Source organism: Lepidothrix coronata, unplaced genomic scaffold, assembly GCF_001604755.1.
Source record: "Lepidothrix coronata isolate B3197 unplaced genomic scaffold, Lepidothrix_coronata-1.0 Scaffold89, whole genome shotgun sequence".
In the NCBI taxonomy this organism is placed as follows: domain Eukaryota; kingdom Metazoa; phylum Chordata; class Aves; order Passeriformes; family Pipridae; genus Lepidothrix; species Lepidothrix coronata.
The window spans coordinates 585,753-605,385 of NW_016690269.1; the positions used below are offsets into that span (position 1 = coordinate 585,753).

General features: G+C 37.7%; 1 protein-coding gene across 4 annotated transcripts in view; it reads left to right on the plus strand.

The window, feature by feature from the left end:
- Positions 1–19,633, plus strand: part of CUNH9orf3 (chromosome unknown C9orf3 homolog) — a 159,267-nt gene that overhangs the window by 43,131 nt on the left and 96,503 nt on the right. For all 4 annotated transcript variants that reach the window (XM_017821180.1, XM_017821177.1, XM_017821178.1 and 1 more), the window contains 5 exons: positions 8,425–8,614; positions 10,383–10,492; positions 13,466–13,568; positions 13,687–13,794; positions 19,170–19,213. In XM_017821180.1, coding sequence (XP_017676669.1) covers positions 8,425–8,614; positions 10,383–10,492; positions 13,466–13,568; positions 13,687–13,794; positions 19,170–19,213 — 555 coding nt within the window. The remainder of the gene's footprint in view (positions 1–8,424; positions 8,615–10,382; positions 10,493–13,465; positions 13,569–13,686; positions 13,795–19,169; positions 19,214–19,633) is intronic.

Here is a 19,633-nt window from a genome sequence, read left to right on the forward strand (position 1 = left end):
ATTCTATATTCAAGTGGATTGGATGAATTCACAAAGCACAGGTCATCAGGCCACTGTTGGAAATCTAAGAAATGTTGGATGCAGTTGATGTTTATAGAATATAAGGGTGTTTGCTTCTTTTTGTTATCTTCAAAGAGAGGAAGTAAATGTGTTCTGTGTCAGCGTCCTGGACAACAGGGAAAATATTTGTTTAGTCCTTGTGGTGATCTGAAACAAATTTGGAGGTGTATGAAAAGATGAGTTGATAGAAGATGAAACAGAGTGAAAGTTCATTAGTGTGTGATACTTCCTATTATATCAGTTGACCACAGTTCTCAGTTATGCTATTTCCAGTCACACCATCCCTTGATATGTGCTTCAGTAATAACAGCTCGATGTCTTTATATGACGAATGAAGTAATTCACATGCACACTGGCTACTTCAAGTTAAACCATGCCCTTGCTATATGATTTGATAATAATAGCTGGATGTCCTGTATAAATGATAAAGTATTGCTGAGGCACACTGAAGCTCTTCTTTCACTGGATATAATGTAATTTAATCTTATTTTTCCATCAGAACAATAAATGGGACTGTGTGTGTAAGAGAATCTGTGTTTGTGTGTAATATATTACTTGTAAATAATATTCGAAAAAGGAGGAAAATGAATGCATGACAAGGAGGCTGATGTTTCCAAAAGATTTTGTTTACAGTTTTGTGGAACTTCTTAGCATTTATTGTAGAAGAGTAGATTGTTTTAGTTTTAATAATCATAGTGCTCTTCTGTTCTAATGTTGCATTATCTGTGGGCTGCCATGAAGTTGTTACAAATTGAAGGGCTGATATAACATGAAATGAAGCACCTCTTCTGAATGTTCCTTTTGTTCTGTATTTTACAAATTAGTGTGTTGACATTTGTCACTGGTGGATTTCATTATTTGCTGGGAGTGTTTTAGGGGGTTTGACAACATGAATGGTTTGTCCTGCAGACTTCTGAGAATTGATAAAGGCATCTTTGTTCTTTGTGCAAAAGCACAACAGATACCTTATTGATGGAGGCACACAAAGGAGGAGGGTTGTGTGGCTGCTGCTCAGAGTAAACCAAGGAAATAAGCATGCAATTTATATCAGTTTATGTACTGTTTATAGATGACAAAAATAAGAAAAACAGGTAATGGATGAGAGTAGGACTAATTTGTTAAAATTCTGCTGCCTGAAACGTTTTTAAGGTGAGCGTGCATTTGTATAAAGGATAAAGGCACAGTAGAAATAATGCATTTTAGCGGGGGTGTAGAAAATCAGAATAGACTTGACAGTGTTGAATTTGCATCATTCTGCACCGTTCTTGTAAGTAACATGAAAGACTTCAGAAAAATGGATTTTTGAGTACCAATTCTTAAAAGCAAGAATTATGAGTTATACTGCACATAGGCAAAAATTAGATCACATGTGAATTGGGTAATCTTCTTGTTTGCTCCCACATTTATAGTTGGCACAAGGAGCAAGAGTATAATAGATATGAACTGAAAATTTAAAAGAATTGGATCTGTGCCTCTTTTATGATCTAAGAAGTTCTGATATTTTTTTAAAAAAATCTGAACTTTACCTTTTTATTTATTTTTTCTTGGAAATATCAGGGATTTATAGCACTCTCTCCTCCAGTAATGTTTGGGATTTCCTGAATGATTCAGGGATATATGTGGAGTTTACTCATTCTTCAGATGAAGTATTTGTGATAGGAATGCTTGAAAAACAAGAGCGTTCTTGAGGCTTGGTTTGGTTTGTGATGCTGCTCTTTCTTCACAGAGATTTAATAAGAATCACTTTTGCCTTCAAGCAGATTTCATTTCCGTGTTGCTTTCAGATCAGTGATACCACAGGACTTTACACTGAGAAAAGAATCCTGAAACACTCCAAGAACAAGCAAACTCTTTCCTTTTTTGTTGGTTTTACTTTTTTGTTGTGGGTAAAAACTTTCTTCTGTATATTAAATGTAGAAAGATCCGACCCATTCTTATTTTATTTTGCCTTATCCTTGTCACTTTTTGTGCCCAGCAATGAACAGACCCCGAGCTTGAGTGGATTGTCCCTGGGTGTGGGGAAGCTCACACGTGGTGCTCTCTCTGTCTCACTGTTGGAGTTGGTTATTTGCACTTTGTCTCTCAGCTGTGCTAATAATATCTGCCAGAAACTTCCTGATGTGCTGAAAGGAAATCCAGATCCATTAATAACAGTGATGGAAAGCTACAAATAATGAAATCCATCCACGATCAAGTGATATCATCCATCAGTGACACAATGACTAGAACTGAGGAACGTTGTTAGTGACTGTTCATCATAGTGATAATTTTTAGCAAGAATACAAAGAATAGTTTGGAAAGTCAATGAGACAAATGATGTGTTCATTTCTAGTATAATACAAAAGAATCTTCTTTTTAAGCCTTCCCTCTGGCATTCTAGAAGGAAACAAACAAAAATACTATCACACAAAAGTATTTCATATTTATGAAATGAGAGGTGTACCTGCATCTATTTCCATCACTCACTTCTTGTAAAAATAATATGATCAATTAAAATAATTACAATGATCAGTGTCCATCCATTGCTATTTTCTGTTCACTTTTTTTATTTCAGCAAGTGCATAAGGTTGATTTTGTGGTCCTAATATAAATCAGTTTTAAGTGAGAGAAAATTAGTATAAACGAATGGTTCTAACAGAGACTTTCCACACTATTATTTCTTATTAAGCATTTTCACATGGCTAATAGCGTAACTGTTGGGATTTTTAAATACTTTCTTCAGTTGACAGTCTCTAATATTTGGAAGGACTCAGGGAAATGTGCTAAAAGTTTCATATAAAATCTGGAATGTAGCAAATTCAGAATGTTAACCAAATATTGCATTTATATCTATATATATAAAATTCTTACTGGAATTAGTGGGAACATGGTATTTCCTCTGGCTCCTTAGACATGAGCAAAATTTTTCCTTTGACCCTCTTTTGTGATCCTACCTATATAAGCAGGAGTAGGGATGTTTTATTATTTTTGTGATCTATCTGCTGTCTTACATAAAATAAAAAAAGATATTAATATGAAAAAAACTTAAGATATTTTGCTGAACAATCTGGACTAGAAATATTTTTATTTTCTTCATCTTTATTTCTTACTCTTTAACTGAAGTACTCTAGATTGACTTCCAATCTATCTGGTTTTCAAGAAAAATAAAAATAACCTTATAGAATTGTAGCTTGTAGGATTTGTTTGGAAGTTACTGCTCTGAACAGTACAATTTGATACTATGAGTATTTAGTAAGGGCTCTGGAAATTGGTGTCACAAACTATTTTCAATAGTTAGCAGTGTCAGTGCTTTTTGAGGAGCAATTGCAAGTGAAGTGTGAAGGTTAAAAATCAAGATACATAAAATATAGAGTTGGCTTGATTGTTGGGTTTTTTTGAGTTAAACAGGTGCTTATATTTATTGATGTAGTTGTATTGGCACTTACCCATAATCAATTAAATATGAAAAATTCATTCTGTGCTATACAACATGAAAAGCTGTAGTCCCTCCAGGTGTTTCTCTTGGAAAGCGGGCTGTAAGATTTTTGGCACTATTGTAACCATTTGTTCCTAGGAGGTATTGTGTAATTGATTTTTATAATAGAATGCATTACTTTGTGTTTTTTTGGGAAGCGGGAGGTTTCAAACTAATCTGTATTAAAAAAATCTTGATGGGAGCTTGAGGTTTTGAATCCGTAATTCTTTCTTTTCCCCCACCGCATGATTTTCTGTGTTTGCTTCTTTCTCTTTACAGTACCAGGCAATTTGCTGCCTGTCACAAATCCTGGGATTGTGGAAGTTTCTGAATGAATAGATACTGCTGTGCTTACATAAGACATTAGGAAACAATATCTGGAGAGTTATGGGAAAGGTTCATGCCCTGCAAATTCTTCATAGTGATACAGAATGTGTAAGATGAAAAGCAGTGAGCTAGACCTGCTGTTAGATGTCCTGGGAGCATCAGGGGTCAGCTGGTGAATAACTCCTCACCTCCACAGTTGTTTCTTGACTGCTGGTTGTTCTTGTCTCCTCTAGTTCCTCATGACTTTGTTAGAGATTGGGTTAGTTTCCTGGCAGTGCTTGAATCTCAGACAGGAGACCCAAGTCTGCACGGAAAATACAACATTCTCTGTTTCCTTCTTGATTTGCTTCCCATGTCAGAGTATTTTGAACAGGCAGAATTTATTGGATATGAGTGCAGCAGGATATCAGCCACACAGAAGCTGTGTTGTGATTTTTTGTAAAAACCCAATTAAAGGTGCTTGTCTTACCCCTGTCAAAGTGTGTGCTCTGAGTATAAGAGAGAGTATAAGAGAGAGTATAATTGTTTGAAGGAATTAGTTACATTACTACCAGATTGTTCATATGCAGACAACACCAAGTTGAGTGGGAGTGTTGATCTGTGGATGGTAGGAAGGCTCTGCACAGGGGTCTGGACAGGCTGAATCAGTGGGTCGAGGTCAGTGGTTTAATAAGGTCTATTAAAAATATCTTATATATCTTGAGAATATCTGCATGGGTGGATTTGAATGATTGGAACATCCGGACTCTTTAGCCTTTCACACCAACAATTTCTTTCCTTCAGGGCTCAGTTTTTCCTTTATATGTATTCATGTCATAGTTACAGTGTCAAGATTTCCTTTAACTGGATTTTAAGTGGGGGAGGGAACTTGTTCCTTCTTCCAACCCAGCAATGCAAACATCTAAGTTATGAGTGTGTGATTCTCATCAGAATAATTCTCTTTTGCTGTGGAAGTGTAACCAAGTGTATACTTGTTGAAAACAAGTCATTAACTTCCTTTTCTGTAAGAGCTGTTGGGAACTTGTCCAGCTTTCTGGCAAGGACTGGTGAGGTGGTTGTTTTTTTGTTAACTAGGAGAGGTTTTGCATCTTTCTTACCACATCCAGCCAGCCTGTTCTGGCCTGCTGTAGAAACTTCCTAGAAGCATTTATAAGATGCAAAGACCTCGTCAGGTCTTGATGTAATTTCTGAGGTGAACCCTTGTCCATTCCTTATGGATGAATGGATTTCTTTCCTTTTCAATTAAAATCAAAGAAATGGATATCAAGCCTTATAACTTGTTCCTAGTAAATCAAACAGATGGTAGGAAGACCAAATTTATCTTCTGGTTAAAAACCAAGAAAGTTGCAATAAAAAAAAAAGTCTTGCAATTTAATTACCATTTCAATTATCTTATTTTTCACTTAGACATCTTCTTGAATTATTTTTTTAGGAACAACGCTGTTGTGTTGTGCAATTAGTAACATTCATAACATTCCCCAAACACATTGACCTGTTCAAATGAGTCCAGAGGAGGGTCACCAGGATGGTTAGAGGGATAAAGCACTTCCCCCATGAGGAAAGGCTGAGAGAATTGGGATTGTTCAGCCTGGAAAGGAGAACCTTTCAGGGTGACCTAATTGGTGCCTTCCAGTACCTTAAAGGAGCCCACAGGAAGGATCTAGGGGGATTTTCTACATGGGCATGTAAGGACGGGTCAAGGGGAAATGGCTTCAAACTGAGAGAGAGTAGGTTTACATTGGATATTGGGTGAAAACTCCTTCCTGTGAGGGTGGTGAGGCACTAGAATAGGTTTCCCAGAGAAGTTGTAGATCCCTGTGAGTGTTTAAGCCACATTGGCTGGGGCACTGAGCAACCTGGTCTAGTCAAAGATGTTCCTGCCCCTGGCAGAGGAGTTGGAACTATGTGATCTTTAAGGTCTTTTCCACTCCAAGCCATTCTGTGATTCTGTGAACACTGCACATCCTAGATGATGTTAGAAATGTAGATTTGGTTGGTATCAGTAGAGGCAGAGCAGAGTTTCTGAAGTTCAAACGTGCATTGAAAATAGAGAATCTGTGTTTTAAAGAAATACACAGAGTGAAACTTTTCCCCAAACTAATAGGCGCTGGACATATTCCAGAGACAGTTCAGTCTGATAAAACTGGTCTTAAGACAAATGGGAACTTTGCACTGCTCTGAATTGGAGATAGAACTGGTTTTTAAGGGCAAACAAAATAAAAGGAATCATTTAAGGTGTTCTCCGGAAAGGAGGTTGCTGGCTGTACTCAGATTTTAAAATTAAACTCTGCTGCAGCACATAATCTAATTTTTGGCCTTTTAGGAAGCTGTACTCATAGTCTTTGGCCAAAATTTAACTCCTATACATTTTTCTCACTGAAATGATTTGTAATCCTTCTATATAAAGGAGAATATTGTTCAAAATTGTAGCATTTCTGTCTTTTAAGTGATTGGAAAAAGCAGGAAATAGAGTCTTTACTTTTATTATATATTTACCTGCTGTAGACTTAAAATGTACAACTGTTCAGTGACCCTTTTTATAAGGTGTGAAGTTACTTTTGTCATCCTTAATGGAAATGTTGTCAGCAGTTTGTCTGTAATGTTATTTACTTGGTCTATTTCTGCAGTTTTTCTTTGCAGCATGTACACATGCCACAGTGAGGGGAGGGATCATTTACTTAAGACCGACTGAAGTAATGTCCTCAAAGTTGTGGTTATTCTTCTCATCACAGGTTTTATAATAAAAGATCAATCGTGTTCTGCAGCTTCTGTGTTTGCACCTTCCCCCCATCTCTCTCTCCCTCCCTTCCTTCTCTTAATCAGAATTGGTTTTGGTAAAGATTTGGATAGCTGCTGTTTTTTCTTACTTCGTTCTGTGTTACTTGGTTCCTCAATTTAGTTCTTTAATTTCTTACATTGTTTCCTACGCTACCATCTGATTGAAACGTATTAACTTGCTTGGCTGGGTAACTATGATTTTTTAATAAGGAGATGGTTGTTGAGTATGAGTGCATATCATCTTTTATGGTCTCAGTTCCAGACATTCAACTGGTTGCAGGAAAAATGTGGGTGTTTGAACATTTCCAACGGAAGGGTAGGGCGGGTGGGGAAGCTTTTTGGAATGCTGATGAATAATATTTGACTCTTGGAAATGCCTTAAGGCCACACACTCCCCTCCCATGCTTTAAAACCAAGTTTTAAAGACATGTGGTCTTGAAGGTATCACTACTGTGCTTTATTTCCTTTCTAACTGACTGGAAGTGAGAAAAGAGTTGAAGTGCAGATGGTGGACACTGTGGGTTAGTGCAGGAGTACTCTGCAGATGGTCCTCTTGGTTTGTGACCGTGCTACTCTATCTGTGACATAGTGCACTAATAACCTTGCACATTAGTCAGAGGGCTTAATTCTGCTACTTTTATTTCCTAGATATAGTTAGTTTTAGAAATTTTATAGCTTTTGAGAAGTTAAGGTCTCTGATGTCTGTAAGCATAGCAGAATCTGCCTTGCAGTAGAACATGGAACTGCAGTAACTTGCAATTCAGTCTGTTTTCAATAGCAGAGTGATAATTCATAACAGTTTTCCCCCCAATGTCTTTTTACAGTATTTGAGTCCAAAGCAGAGTAGATACAGATTGGATTGTTCCCCCAGTGTTGTGAAAAGCAGATACTCACATCTTCTCACTTTAGTGGTTGTGGTAAAACATGTTCTTCTTCCTCTGCATTTGCAGACACGACCAGCTGTTACCATGAGATGGTATCTTCTTAGCTTGTTATAGGCTTTAACAAGCAACAAGCACATGTGTTTTACTCTACATTACTCTTGTTACTTTCAGTAACATAGTGATAGTGATTTGTTTTTTTAATAAATGTTTCTGCTTTATTTATTTCCATCTTTGATCATTTAACTGGTGAATTCTTGTTGCCTGTATTCACACCTGCTCATCTCTCTGTGATGAATGTTTCTAATGAAATAAATCAGTCTTGTAGTTTGAAAGTAACTTTGGTTTCAGTTACTTCTTACAGGTAGTAGCTGTTTGACGGTTGAATGCAATGCAACTGCTTGGAATTTTAGTTTGATTCTCTGCCAACCAACAAGAAAGTACAACTTAATTCCTAAAAACGCTTGAGCTATAAACTGTGAGTCATGACCTAGCATGCATATACTAATAAGAAGCTTAGAGGCTAATAGAGCCTACCTGAAGGGAGCCTACAGGAAAGCTGAAGAGGGACTTGTTACAAGAGCATGTAGTGACAGGACGTGGGGGAACGCTTTCAAACTGAAAGAGAATGGATTTAGATTAGATAATAAGAAAAAATGCTTCCCTGTGAGGATAGTGAGGCACTGGAACAGTTTCCTAGAGAAGCTGTGGGTGTCCCATCACTTGGTCTGTTCAAGGCCAGGTTGGATGGGGCTCTGAGCAACCTGATGTGGTGAAAGGTGTCCCTGTCCACAGAGGGGGCTGTGACTTGATGATCTTTAAAATCCCTTCAATCCAGGCCATGCTTTGGTTCCCTTATTTTGGTGGCCATGCAATGCATGTTGTAACAGGTCAGTAATGTATTCTGTCACTGGTTTTGTGCAGCCCACACATCATCTTCCTGTCCCAGAGTGTCCTGCCAGGAGGGAACCATCTCTGTGGAACTCGTCTGTGCCATGAGATCGCTCATGCTTGGTTTGGGCTGGCCACTGGTGCTCGGGACTGGACTGAAGAGTGGATCAGTGAAGGCTTTGCCACTTTTTTAGAAGATGTATTTTGGGCTAGGGCACAACAGGTAAGGTGATAGTACATTGTTTCAAAATTGAATTAACGTGGAAATCAAAATTATATACCTGGCATGCATTAGAGATAAATTAAACCTCCTCTGTTGTGAAGAAAAGTATTTTAAAATAATATTAGAATATGCATGCTAACTTGATTTAAAAAAATGTGATCCACATTGAACACAAATCTTCACGGTGGCAGACGTCAGTGCAAACGAGAATGGAAATGTCTGTTTGTCAGTTATTACCTTTCCACAGATGTACTACTCAGTTATTAAAATTCAGCTATCAAACAATGGCTCTGCATTCTTTCCACTTATATGGTGTACCTGAAGCTGGAAAAATCAACAGAGTCTTACTGCATGTTCCAGGTACATAATGAAAATGTTCTGTTTTGTCCAAGAGATGGCCAAGAAGTGTACCTCAAAGCAGAATGGAAGATGATTTAAAATAGGGAACTTCACTTTTTTTTCTCTTACATGCCCAACAAGAGTTACTCTCATGTCAGAGGCTTAGAAATCGTCACCTGCCTTAAGGTGAAAAGCTCTTAAGTTGCCTGTCAGCTTGTGAAGTGTTTTTCTGGTGCAATTCTTACTTTTGTAGTACCTCTGCTTCTTCGACCATTTCGTGTGTCAGTCATTTCTTCCTGTGGCTGTGCCAGGTTCTGCCCCTGAGCTCTGCAGGCTTCCACCTGAGGAGGAGCAGGCTGAACTGGAATCTAGCACAATGCACTCTTCCAAACCTACATGTTATTAAGTATCAGGCAACTTACAGCACCAAACAAAACAGAATTCCTTGACATTTACCATATTCCTGAAACAAGAAAGAGAGGCTGTCCAAACATGTGGCTTTTCCATTTTGGTTCCAAAACTCATTTGTACCCTTGCATTGAGCATCACTACACTGCTGTGTGCTGTTCACATTAATTCTTTACTTTTGTGAGTCACTTGAAAGCATTTTGATTGTAGTAGACACTTTCCTTGTAGCTGAATGGAAAGGAGTAAGCAACAAAACAGTGTGATGAGTTCCCTTGTTATGTATAAGGGACACCTTTCAAACATTGTTGAGTAGTTTTGAAGCTATTCAATGATACAATTTTAGGATTATGAGTATGTTCTATAGTGCATGACAGTAACTTCAGTTGTGACTGAATGTAATTCAGGGTAGTCTTAGCTGCTTTTACTTTCTCTCATCTCACAACTATTCTTATAATAGAGAAACATGAATTAGTATTTATTTGTCAGCTGACAACCTGGCATTTATTTCATAAGTATGAATCTCTGTTAATATTACATAAATGGGGGAAAATACCACAGGGAGCTTTCACAAGTGTAGCAGGAATAGTAGGAAAGAGGAATGAAGTCAGGACACAATGCAACTCTGAGCTTTAAAGCTGGGTAAAGATGCCATAAAATCCTCTATGCCAGGTACCTATACTGGCATATATACTGGCAACCTATATTCAGTTCATTCATTGCCAGTCACTAAAGGGAAATCAACATGCTCATCTCTCTCCTCAGTCAGAACTATTTAACAGTCTGTTGATTTGATGTGCACAGTGAGGGTTTTGTTTTACCTCGTGGTGCTGTTAACTCTCATAGCAGCAACCATTATTTTTTGGCTCTTTTTTTTTTCTTCCTTTTTTTTAATAATTGATATTGGTATGTTTCATACATCTTCTAAATATTAAAGAGAAACAAAACAAGTTTCTTGTTCTGAAGGTTGTTATTGTGTGTTGGGAAGCAGCACTCAGTGCTCTGTGTGTGTTTGTGTCCCAAGCAGCTCTCCCATGAAGAGGTAAAAGGGCAGCAGGAGCTGAAAGCTTTGCTTCGCTGGCACCGCCTCAGGGATGAGGTGCAGAACTCTGAGGAAGAGCTTCAAGTTTTGAGGTAACAGCATGACAGCATTGTCTTGCATGTGCTCTCTCTCCTGTTTTCCACATTGTCTCCCTTCAAAAGGTACACATCCAAACAATCTGATTAAATCCACTGCGTTTCCTTATTTCCTTCTAATGAAAAAATAAAATGCAAATTAAATTGACTAGGTTGTTCATCTTGACTGTAATGCAATTGCTTCTCCCTTTGTTTTAGAAAGCTTTCAGAAACCATGGGATTTAGTTTGATATGAAATCTCTCTAAGCAGTTTACAAGAGCCACTATTCAGGGGAAAAAAGCCATTTCCTGAACAAAGTTCTCTGTTGGAAGCTGTAACAGATTCATTTTCTGTGGCTGGAGACAAGCACATACATTAGCATGGTATCTAACTGCCAACCTGAGTGAAGTTTTAAAACACAAGGAAAAAGCATAGTGAACTATATAAATCTACTTTCTCTTTAGAAATTACTAATAATGATATTGAAAATAGATTCTGGTCTTTAGGTACCAGATGCTAAGATCAGGGCTGCTTTTCGGGTAGCTAAAGAGATTCTTGCTTTCTCAGTGATTAATAATCTGGGCAGCTGTGACTGGTGGCTTGGAAAGTTGCCACAGCCTTTGATCTGGAGTGTCTGCCTGACTCTGGAACTGCTGAGTCTCCACTGCTCGTCTCCCCACAGCCTTCCACCAAGAAAAACACCTTACTAATCCCAGTTCAAGTTAGGCCAACAGGGACCAGAAATACGGACAAATTTCAAGAGATTATGGAGCCCATTTTCCTGCTCTGGAATACAGACCATACACACAGACCATCCCAAGTGGGTTTTTACTGACATGTTCTTAGAAAGCTCCAACAAAAAAGTTTTCATCAGAGGGCCAAGCTGTCTCAGTGTCTCAATAAGACAGCTAAACTTAGTGTTAACAGTTAAAAATTGCTTCCTAAAGCACAGCTGAAATATTGTTTATTTCAAACTATGTAGATTTCTTCTTTTCTTTCACCAAGTGGAAGAACAAATTGATACCCATCTTCTATGTAATCAGCTTTTAAATGTTTTTAAAAGACTGTTGCCATTTCATTCGTTTAAGGTCTTTCCTTCTTTTTGTGCTTGCTCAGTAGGACCTGAAAGCCTTTTGGGCACTAGAGACTGTTCACCAGCATAGAAATTCTTCTCCTTGACCTCCTGTAATCTGAAAGCATATCACCAACTTTGTAACTGTAGCCTTTCATTGGTCTGGTTTACTTTGTGTTTATTGATGAATTGTGTTATCCTGTGTGTAAGCAGAGTAAATGAATTTACACATTTGTAAGTATGCAATTTGATGACAAGTGTAAATACAAAAGCAAGGTTTATCCCTGGCTGTCATAGAGCTGCTGCCAGCACAACGACTGCTTGACAGGTGCTGGGGTTTTGATTTGTTTTATATAATTTTCTTTTAATATTGGTTCTTGTGATATGAGGCTTATCTGCATGTATGTTTTCCATTTTCGAAAGTATGGAATCACATTTGTTGTCTTTTGTGTTAATTATGTAGCTGTTATTTTTAATAGAATGTTTTGTTGTGTAAATTTTTAAAATAATTTTTCTAAGGGTCAAAATCCCCTGTAGATTGAAACTCAGGAAGAATTGATTTCTTTTGAAATTGAAACTTAAGCTTTCTATTGACTTCGACAGTTAGTAGACTTAAGTCTCTGAAGAAGAATCCTGCTTACCTTTTGCGTAGTGGTATTCTCAATGCTAACACAAAAGAGTGGGAAATAATTTCTCATTTGAAAAAATATACCTCTAATAAACACTTGAGGAGAGGCACATGATTCCAGCTTGTGATTCTGGCCATCTCTTCTTCTTTAGTGTCTCTCATTTCTTGCATTTAAGGACTTTCTACTGGTTTCGGTCACAAATAAATACTATCTACTATTGTTGTAGTGTGGACTTGAATAGGTTCTCTCTTTGCATGTTTACTTGGTTTTTTTTTTTATTTTCTTTATCCTTCTGAAAGTATATCCTTGTGCTTTCCAAAACTGGTATGTAAGGCAGAAAATTTCAGTCCTTACCCTGAAGGGACAGGACTGAAGCCGAGCTGGGTTTTGAGCCTGTGCTGAAGCTTGGGCTGGTTCAAACCTGTGTTTTTGTACCAGATATTAAAAGTAAATGATAATTGTTTGTTACTTCTTACCAGTCATGTCAGGAAAAAAAATCAGTCAACCCACTCTTCCCAAGCATAAGCTTATTCTTAATTACTTTTTTGTTCCCTGTTGGACAATCATATGATTTTCTGTGCTTTCTCCTGACAGCTGGAAAAATCTGCCCAAAACTTGTCAGCTGATCCCATTAGCTTTTGATCCAGCAAATGAATACTTGTTTAGACTAGGTGAAAGCCACTCAACCAACTGATTACCAGCCTGATGTTTCTTATTATTATGGAATTTGATATTATGTTGTAGTAGCGTGTCATAAGATGCCTGTGAAAAAAGAGGTCAGAAGGAAATAGGTGAGTGTCTTTTCAACAGGCAGCAACTCTGAAAGGCAGCACCAGCAAATCTTAGTGTTGCATACGATGAAAGAGGTTATTCTTGCAAGTATAGTCATGTAAGCTATTAGGCCACTGATCAGGTATATAAAGAGAAATCTCTAGTTGAACATAATGACTTCACTGTTGTCCCCTTCCTTTTCCCTTCCCCTTAAAATGTCTCATTTGTTTGTTTGTTTCTCTTTGTTCATAACTTGTCTGCACTGGAGAATGACGTTGAACTTGATGTCGTGCTGGCTGTGAAAAGAGTACACCACCCTAGTGATGGATTTAATTTAGTAGGAAATTCATTTGTTTGACTAAGTCAAATTATATATTCAGGGTAAAGAAGACTGAACTGATCACAGGTGTCTGCAGTTACTGTGCCATTTACGATGCTTTCAACTATTAGAATGAGTAATGGGTGAGTTACTTCTTTACTTACTTATCCAAAACTTAATTAGTGTGTTTCTATTTTAGGCCCAACAAGGAGAGCACAGGAGAATTGAGTGAGTCTGGAGCATCTGTTGTCAAATATGGTCTTAAAGCAGAAAAAATCTTCTTGCAGGTTCACTATTTGAAGGTGAGTGTTGTCAGTTGATTTTTATTGAAGTTGCTTTATGAGTGTGATAAAGATTTCTGTCTTCTGGACATCAGCAAATTCATAATTTCCTGTTTGTTTCTGCCTTAATGTCTTGCAGGGTTATTTCCTTTTGAGATCTCTGGCAAGGACAGCAGGAGAGGCCTCATTCCTTCTGTCTTTGCGAAAATTTGTCCATAAGTTCCACGGGCAGCTCGTCCTTTCTCAGGTACTGTGTCTGGGCTTGTGCTTCACCTTTGGAAAAAAAAAAAAAGACTCAAACTTTTTGATTGACTTTCTAAACCTTCACTTCTGGTTGTGCTGTACAGAGAGAGGCAATTGTCATTTGGCAATATGGGTGAAATTACTGCCTGCTAGAGGACAGGACATTTTTTTGACAGTTATACATAAATCAGACACCTTGTTAGTATCTGATAATATAAACAATGGGTGATTTGTTTTAACTTGCTACATTGAAAGGTCAATGTTCATAGATACTAACATCAAAGATAGGGTCATTTTACCGTACTGGAATTGTCTCCCATAATCTTTTAGCTAATGGGTTTTGCTTTTGATCGGTCAGTCTTTTACCAGATTATCCTCTGTTTCTGAAAGAGGAAAAATTATATTTCTGACTTTTCTTCCTCTCTGCATGCTGCTTCATTTAATGCTTGTCATTTCAGTGTCCTTCTTATGAGGACAAATCCAAATGGGTAGAAATTTACCTCCCTCTAGGTCTTTCTGGAAAAGTCCTGTAACTGTTGGCTCTAGTTTTGTTTTGATTTAGGAAATTACATAGCTCTGTGAACCCGAAGTTCTAGGAATCCTGTCATTGGTGATGAATCCAGCTGGTTCCACAGCACTGCAAGTAATGCTGTGAAAGCAACCACTCATGGGGGTGTCTGTGAACCAGGACTCTGAACTCATATGGTTAAAAACAGTCCTGGAACAAAACCTACGACACAACAAATATTTAGCATTGCTGGAAGAGCAGTGTGATGAGAGGCAAAGGAAGAGAAAGGGGAAGGGGAATGAGTGAATTTCTGAAACCAGTTTCTTTGCTGGTCTGTCTTTTATGGAGTTATGGTTCAATTCCTCGAGGATGTTCTGGGTGGTGATAAATGTCTCCTTGCAACACAGAGCAAAGGCCTCTGATTTTGCAGGACTGGAGTCCAACACTTGCTGTGTCTCCCAGCCACAGTGATCCTGTGCTTGCATGCTGGCTGTTTGGAATCTCACTCTTGTGGGGAGAGATGTGTGCCCATGTATCTTACAAGCAGCTCACAGACCTGGGAGTTCTTTCATATGTCAGGTCACCCAAGAGTCAGGCACAGCAGCTCTGCCCTGTGGAGGAACATTTGAGGCACTGGGGGGTGAACACTAATGCAGCTCTTCCTGTGCCTGTTACTGGCACCCTGAACCACATGTGGCATAGTGTGGAAAATGCCAGGGACTGTAGGAGTCTTATCTACGTTATGGTGTCCAAAATCATAAAAATGATGCTTCACTATTTCACAGATGGAAAAATTTTGAAAATTACAGAAATCATGAAACTGCTAACAACAAAAGCAGCCCAGGGTTTTAATCTGGTGGTAAGGAAGGTGCTCATATTTTGATGACAAGAAGTTAACTTGTTGCTCCTGGTTGATGTGAGATGAGTTGTCAGTACATTGTTTGGATGCTGCAAAATGTCTCAGCAAATTATACTACTAATCTTAAAGATTGTGTTTATATTAGTGTCTGGTATAGGTAGATAATGAATCACAGCAAGAATTGCAAATGCAGAAGCAATAAAATCAAGTTAGTACAAAATTTCTTGTTCAAGTTTCTTCTTGAACAAACATACTGTCAGTGTTTAAATGAATAAAAGATTTAAAATAAATAGAGGTGAAAATGGTAAGTTTAAATATCATAGTGCTGTATTTTCACCTTGTCCGAAATAGTGGTAAAAGTTTCCAGCTTCAGAATTCTGGGCATAAAGAAAAGTAAAACCAGTGAAACATTGCCCATGTTATGAATACTAGTCTTGTTTTCAGTTGTGTTTGTAGTAATTTTCCTAGATGGGAGCTGCAGGTGCAAGGAAATTACTTCAGATGTGAAACGTTTATCAGTTTGCCTTTTTCCTTGGTTTTGTTTGCATGCTCAGTAAGATTTTAATAGTAGTTTATTTTAATTGAGTTAGCAATAGGTGAGTAAAGCAAGTCTGGAATCTTTGAGAAGGATTTTAAAAAAAATCTTCCAGTTTTCTTTCTACGAGAGAATCCACTTACTAATTGCTTTGAATGAACTTTTAAAATAATAAGTGGAGTGTTATTTGCTGTAACTAAAAAGGAAGGAGTGAGAGTTACTGATACTCCTAACACAGTTAAAGCTGTTGTTCTGCTTCATATTGAAATAGGAATATCTTGGGAATTGAATTGTTTGCAGACTTTAATTTTCATGTAGTTATGTCTTTTATAACAGGCAACAAATCCTAATTTTGACTGAAGCCAGTCAGTGGCTTAAACTTTCGAGCTGTCTGGCCAAGGATTGCTGTCTGATAATTGAACATATAGGTGGGGAGTCAAGCTTGCTTTTGGTAGGAATTATCATCTTTGGAGCTGCATTCTGGGCTCCTCACCAAAACCCCAACAGAAGGATTTAAAAATGTTGTTGATTTTGTTAAATAAAAGCCAGGAAGATGAATAGGGAGGGAATTCCAAATAAACAGGGACCTACAAATGGTGCTCATTATTTATTTTTCCACCCAGAGGGGATAAATTAACATTTACCATTTAGTTATGTAATTTACAAACTGCATATTTGTTAGGGGTAGTTTAACTTTGAGTGGATAATTTCTGCAAGAAATTGGGTGTAAGTGCAATCTGAGTTTATTTGTTGCCACGTGAATGTCCATTTAGATGTGTCACTTTTAGTCATGAAATCTCCATTGCTTTTATGCACCTCATTTATATTTCAGTCAGAGAATTTAAACTAAAGTATCTGTTGGCTGTAGAGCATTTGAAATATCTAGATTTGAGATTTTCATATGAAGATATAATTTGTCTTTTAATATTGAGTGTTCTTTATTTGATATCAAAATGTGTACAGGCATTAACAGTGCAAAGAAAATTTCTCCTTGATCTCAAATTCACAGTCTTCTCCAGGTTTGACCTACCCAGCAGCCCAAAGTTGTAGTCGTGATTAAAATTGTAGGCTTCAGTCAGGGCTGTAGTGAGAGCAGACAAGAGTCATTAGGGAATTTAATTATAAGAGGCCAGCAAATCCTCAGTGAACGTGTGTGAACTCATTTTTCTAAGGCTTTTTCAGTTTGGTCAAATGTCAATAGAGTTACAGAAACTGCAGAATAATCTTTTCTTTATAGAGGGAAAAGTTGTTTTCTAGCCTCTGGTTCTCTAGCCAGGGAAGAATAACAGGAGCAGTGAGATGATTTGATCATATCAGTATAAGCCAGTTTGTACCTATTGCAGCACTGGGGTGGCACATGACTTCTAATTCATATTTTCTTTCTACCTTCACTGAATTACTTGCAACAAAGAACAAACTATAATTTGTTTTATAATCTGACCCAGAATTTATTTATGATTACCCTGGTTGTCCCCAAGTCTTTGCTTCAAAGTGTAGGGTCCTTAGGACATGGCATCAAAGCTTAAAACCCCCTGCATTCCCCTCTGGGTTTTCTCTTGGGCACTGCTAAACTATTTTGTCTAAGGAGGAAGAAAAAAATACCATGAGGATAAAATTGCAATCCAGATGGTTAAAGTTTGGCAAAATTATAAGCAATTGAAAAGTCGTACCTATAATGAGATGTGTCAAATATTAAAAGCCATGCTAGGATGAGTAAGTGGTAATTTGTTTTCTTGCTCTGTTTTGGAGCATCAAAATAGGAGCAGTTAAGATAGGACAGATTAATCCTAATTTTAAGACAGTGTGTAGAATGATGGTTACTACATTATTCTTATTAGATATTTGGAAAAATGAAGACAACTTTAATCACAAAGATGTTTAATTTCATAGTATAATATACAGAATATAAACCCATTTCTAATACCAGAGCTATCTTTAAGTATACTATGTGATTGATTATAAGAAGTCCGTACAATCCAGTCAGGGAATCATGCTGCATTAATATGTACAGACACAGCAAATGGTGTGAGGGACGTCCACTGCGGTTTTACTTTTCACACACTTTTCAAACAACTCTAATCATGAGCTTTTCATTTTCTTTATTTACATGTAAGCTTACTCAGTACCTCCAACAAAACTTCCACAAGTGGAGGAATTCTCTGTTTACATACAGAATAATGGTACGGAACTTCAAGTGGGAGTATGAAATAAGGGAATGTTACACTTGCTCATGGTGTCAGCAGTGCACTGGAGCTGGGACAGAAGGACTCTTGGCACAGTCAGTGATGCCACTCTGGCTGCAGCAACACTGAGCCCAGCACTGTGCAATTTACTTTTTGTCATAAGCCAATTTTGCAGCCACTGCTCCAGGACCTGACTCTCACTTATGATCTGAAGGAGGAAGGCTTAACTCTACTACAAGTGTGCAGTCACTCTCTACTTTGGTTCCCTAACAATGCCACACTCAGAGAAACAGCATCTTTTGTTGGCTGCTGTGACAAGGTCTCTAAATAAAAGATTGCCTTTTAGGAAACATTCTTCAAGGCCTTGAAGAGCAACAACTTACAATCAGAAATCAGCCTGCACTCATATACTGCAGTGGGGAACATTAACAGCCTCTGAAACTTGTATCCACAAAGATTAGTATTAATAAAGTGGATGTATTGATTTATGAAACAGCATATAAATGAATGATGCACATTAATAAGCCTATTATTATGAGATTATTCAAAGGAGTGTATTCTGTCAAAGTGATTGTCATTAAAATTATGTCATGTAGAGCACAGGGTGCCAGAAAACCTTTGAGTGATGTCAGGCATAACTTTCTATAGGGGGTTATCATACTGGTGAGGATGATAATAATGCTCTTCCATTGGCGTTGAAATGTCCTTGTAAATACCTGAAAGAAATTCTGGTTGTTTTTTCTTTGAAGAATTTACTCATTAGTTGAGGTGGTTATCAGCAACGTTGTGGATTTTGTTGTGGAATGAGGAGTAGGTGTGATCTTCTAGTCAGGCATGGGCATTAAGGAAGAAAAAGCCTTATGTAGTTATATAATTGAAGACAGTGTGATAACATAAGCACACTGAAGAATATGTAAACAGCCTTAATTTTGGTGTTTCCTAACCTTTGAGTATGTGAATCTGCTGCCTTTAACAGTTTTAAATGTAGTTTGTGTGTGTGTGTGCATATTGTAGATAAAAGTGGGAATGTGGGATTGTGTTGAAACAGTCAGCAGGCTTTTCAAGTCCATTTTCTTTCAGTGTTAACACTTTTTGCATGAGTGGGTTGGAAAACTGCCAAACATAATGTATGTTGTATAAATAACTGAGCAATATATCACCATAGCAATATATAAATTTATTTCTTATCATTCTTTTATTTGCAGTCTGTAAGAAAATGTTACTCACTAGCAATGCAGACACAGGGTTACATCTTCATAAGCATACTAACTGTGGTGCTTTGTTCCTTTTCCAGGATTTCCTTTGCATGCTGTTGGAAGACATCCCTAAACAAAAAAAGTAAGAACTGGGCTAGAAAAGCAAAAAAAAAAAAAAAAAAAAAAAAAGTAAAAATCAGATTTAAATATCAGCTGTGCCAGCCAGAAATAGTGGGATTTCATTTAGTGATTTCATTTAGTATTGTTCTGTTTGTTTTTTTCAAGTGTGTGTTTCTCTGAAAATTCCCATACATATGGACACAAAAACTTGTGGGCCTTGCTGTTTTATTGCTGTGCCTGCTCTCCCTGAGCAGTGCCTTCAACTTGCCTGTTAGGTCAGAAGTGCTGTCCTGTGTTCACTGTGCAACTGAAGTTCTAGGCATAGCTGCCTACCCAAATTACCCTCTGCTCTGCCTGCCAGCTGCCTTTGGCAAGTGGCCCCCAGGAGCAAGGGTGCCAGAACCTTGCTATGCATCTGGCAAAACAGAGAAAATGCATTTTT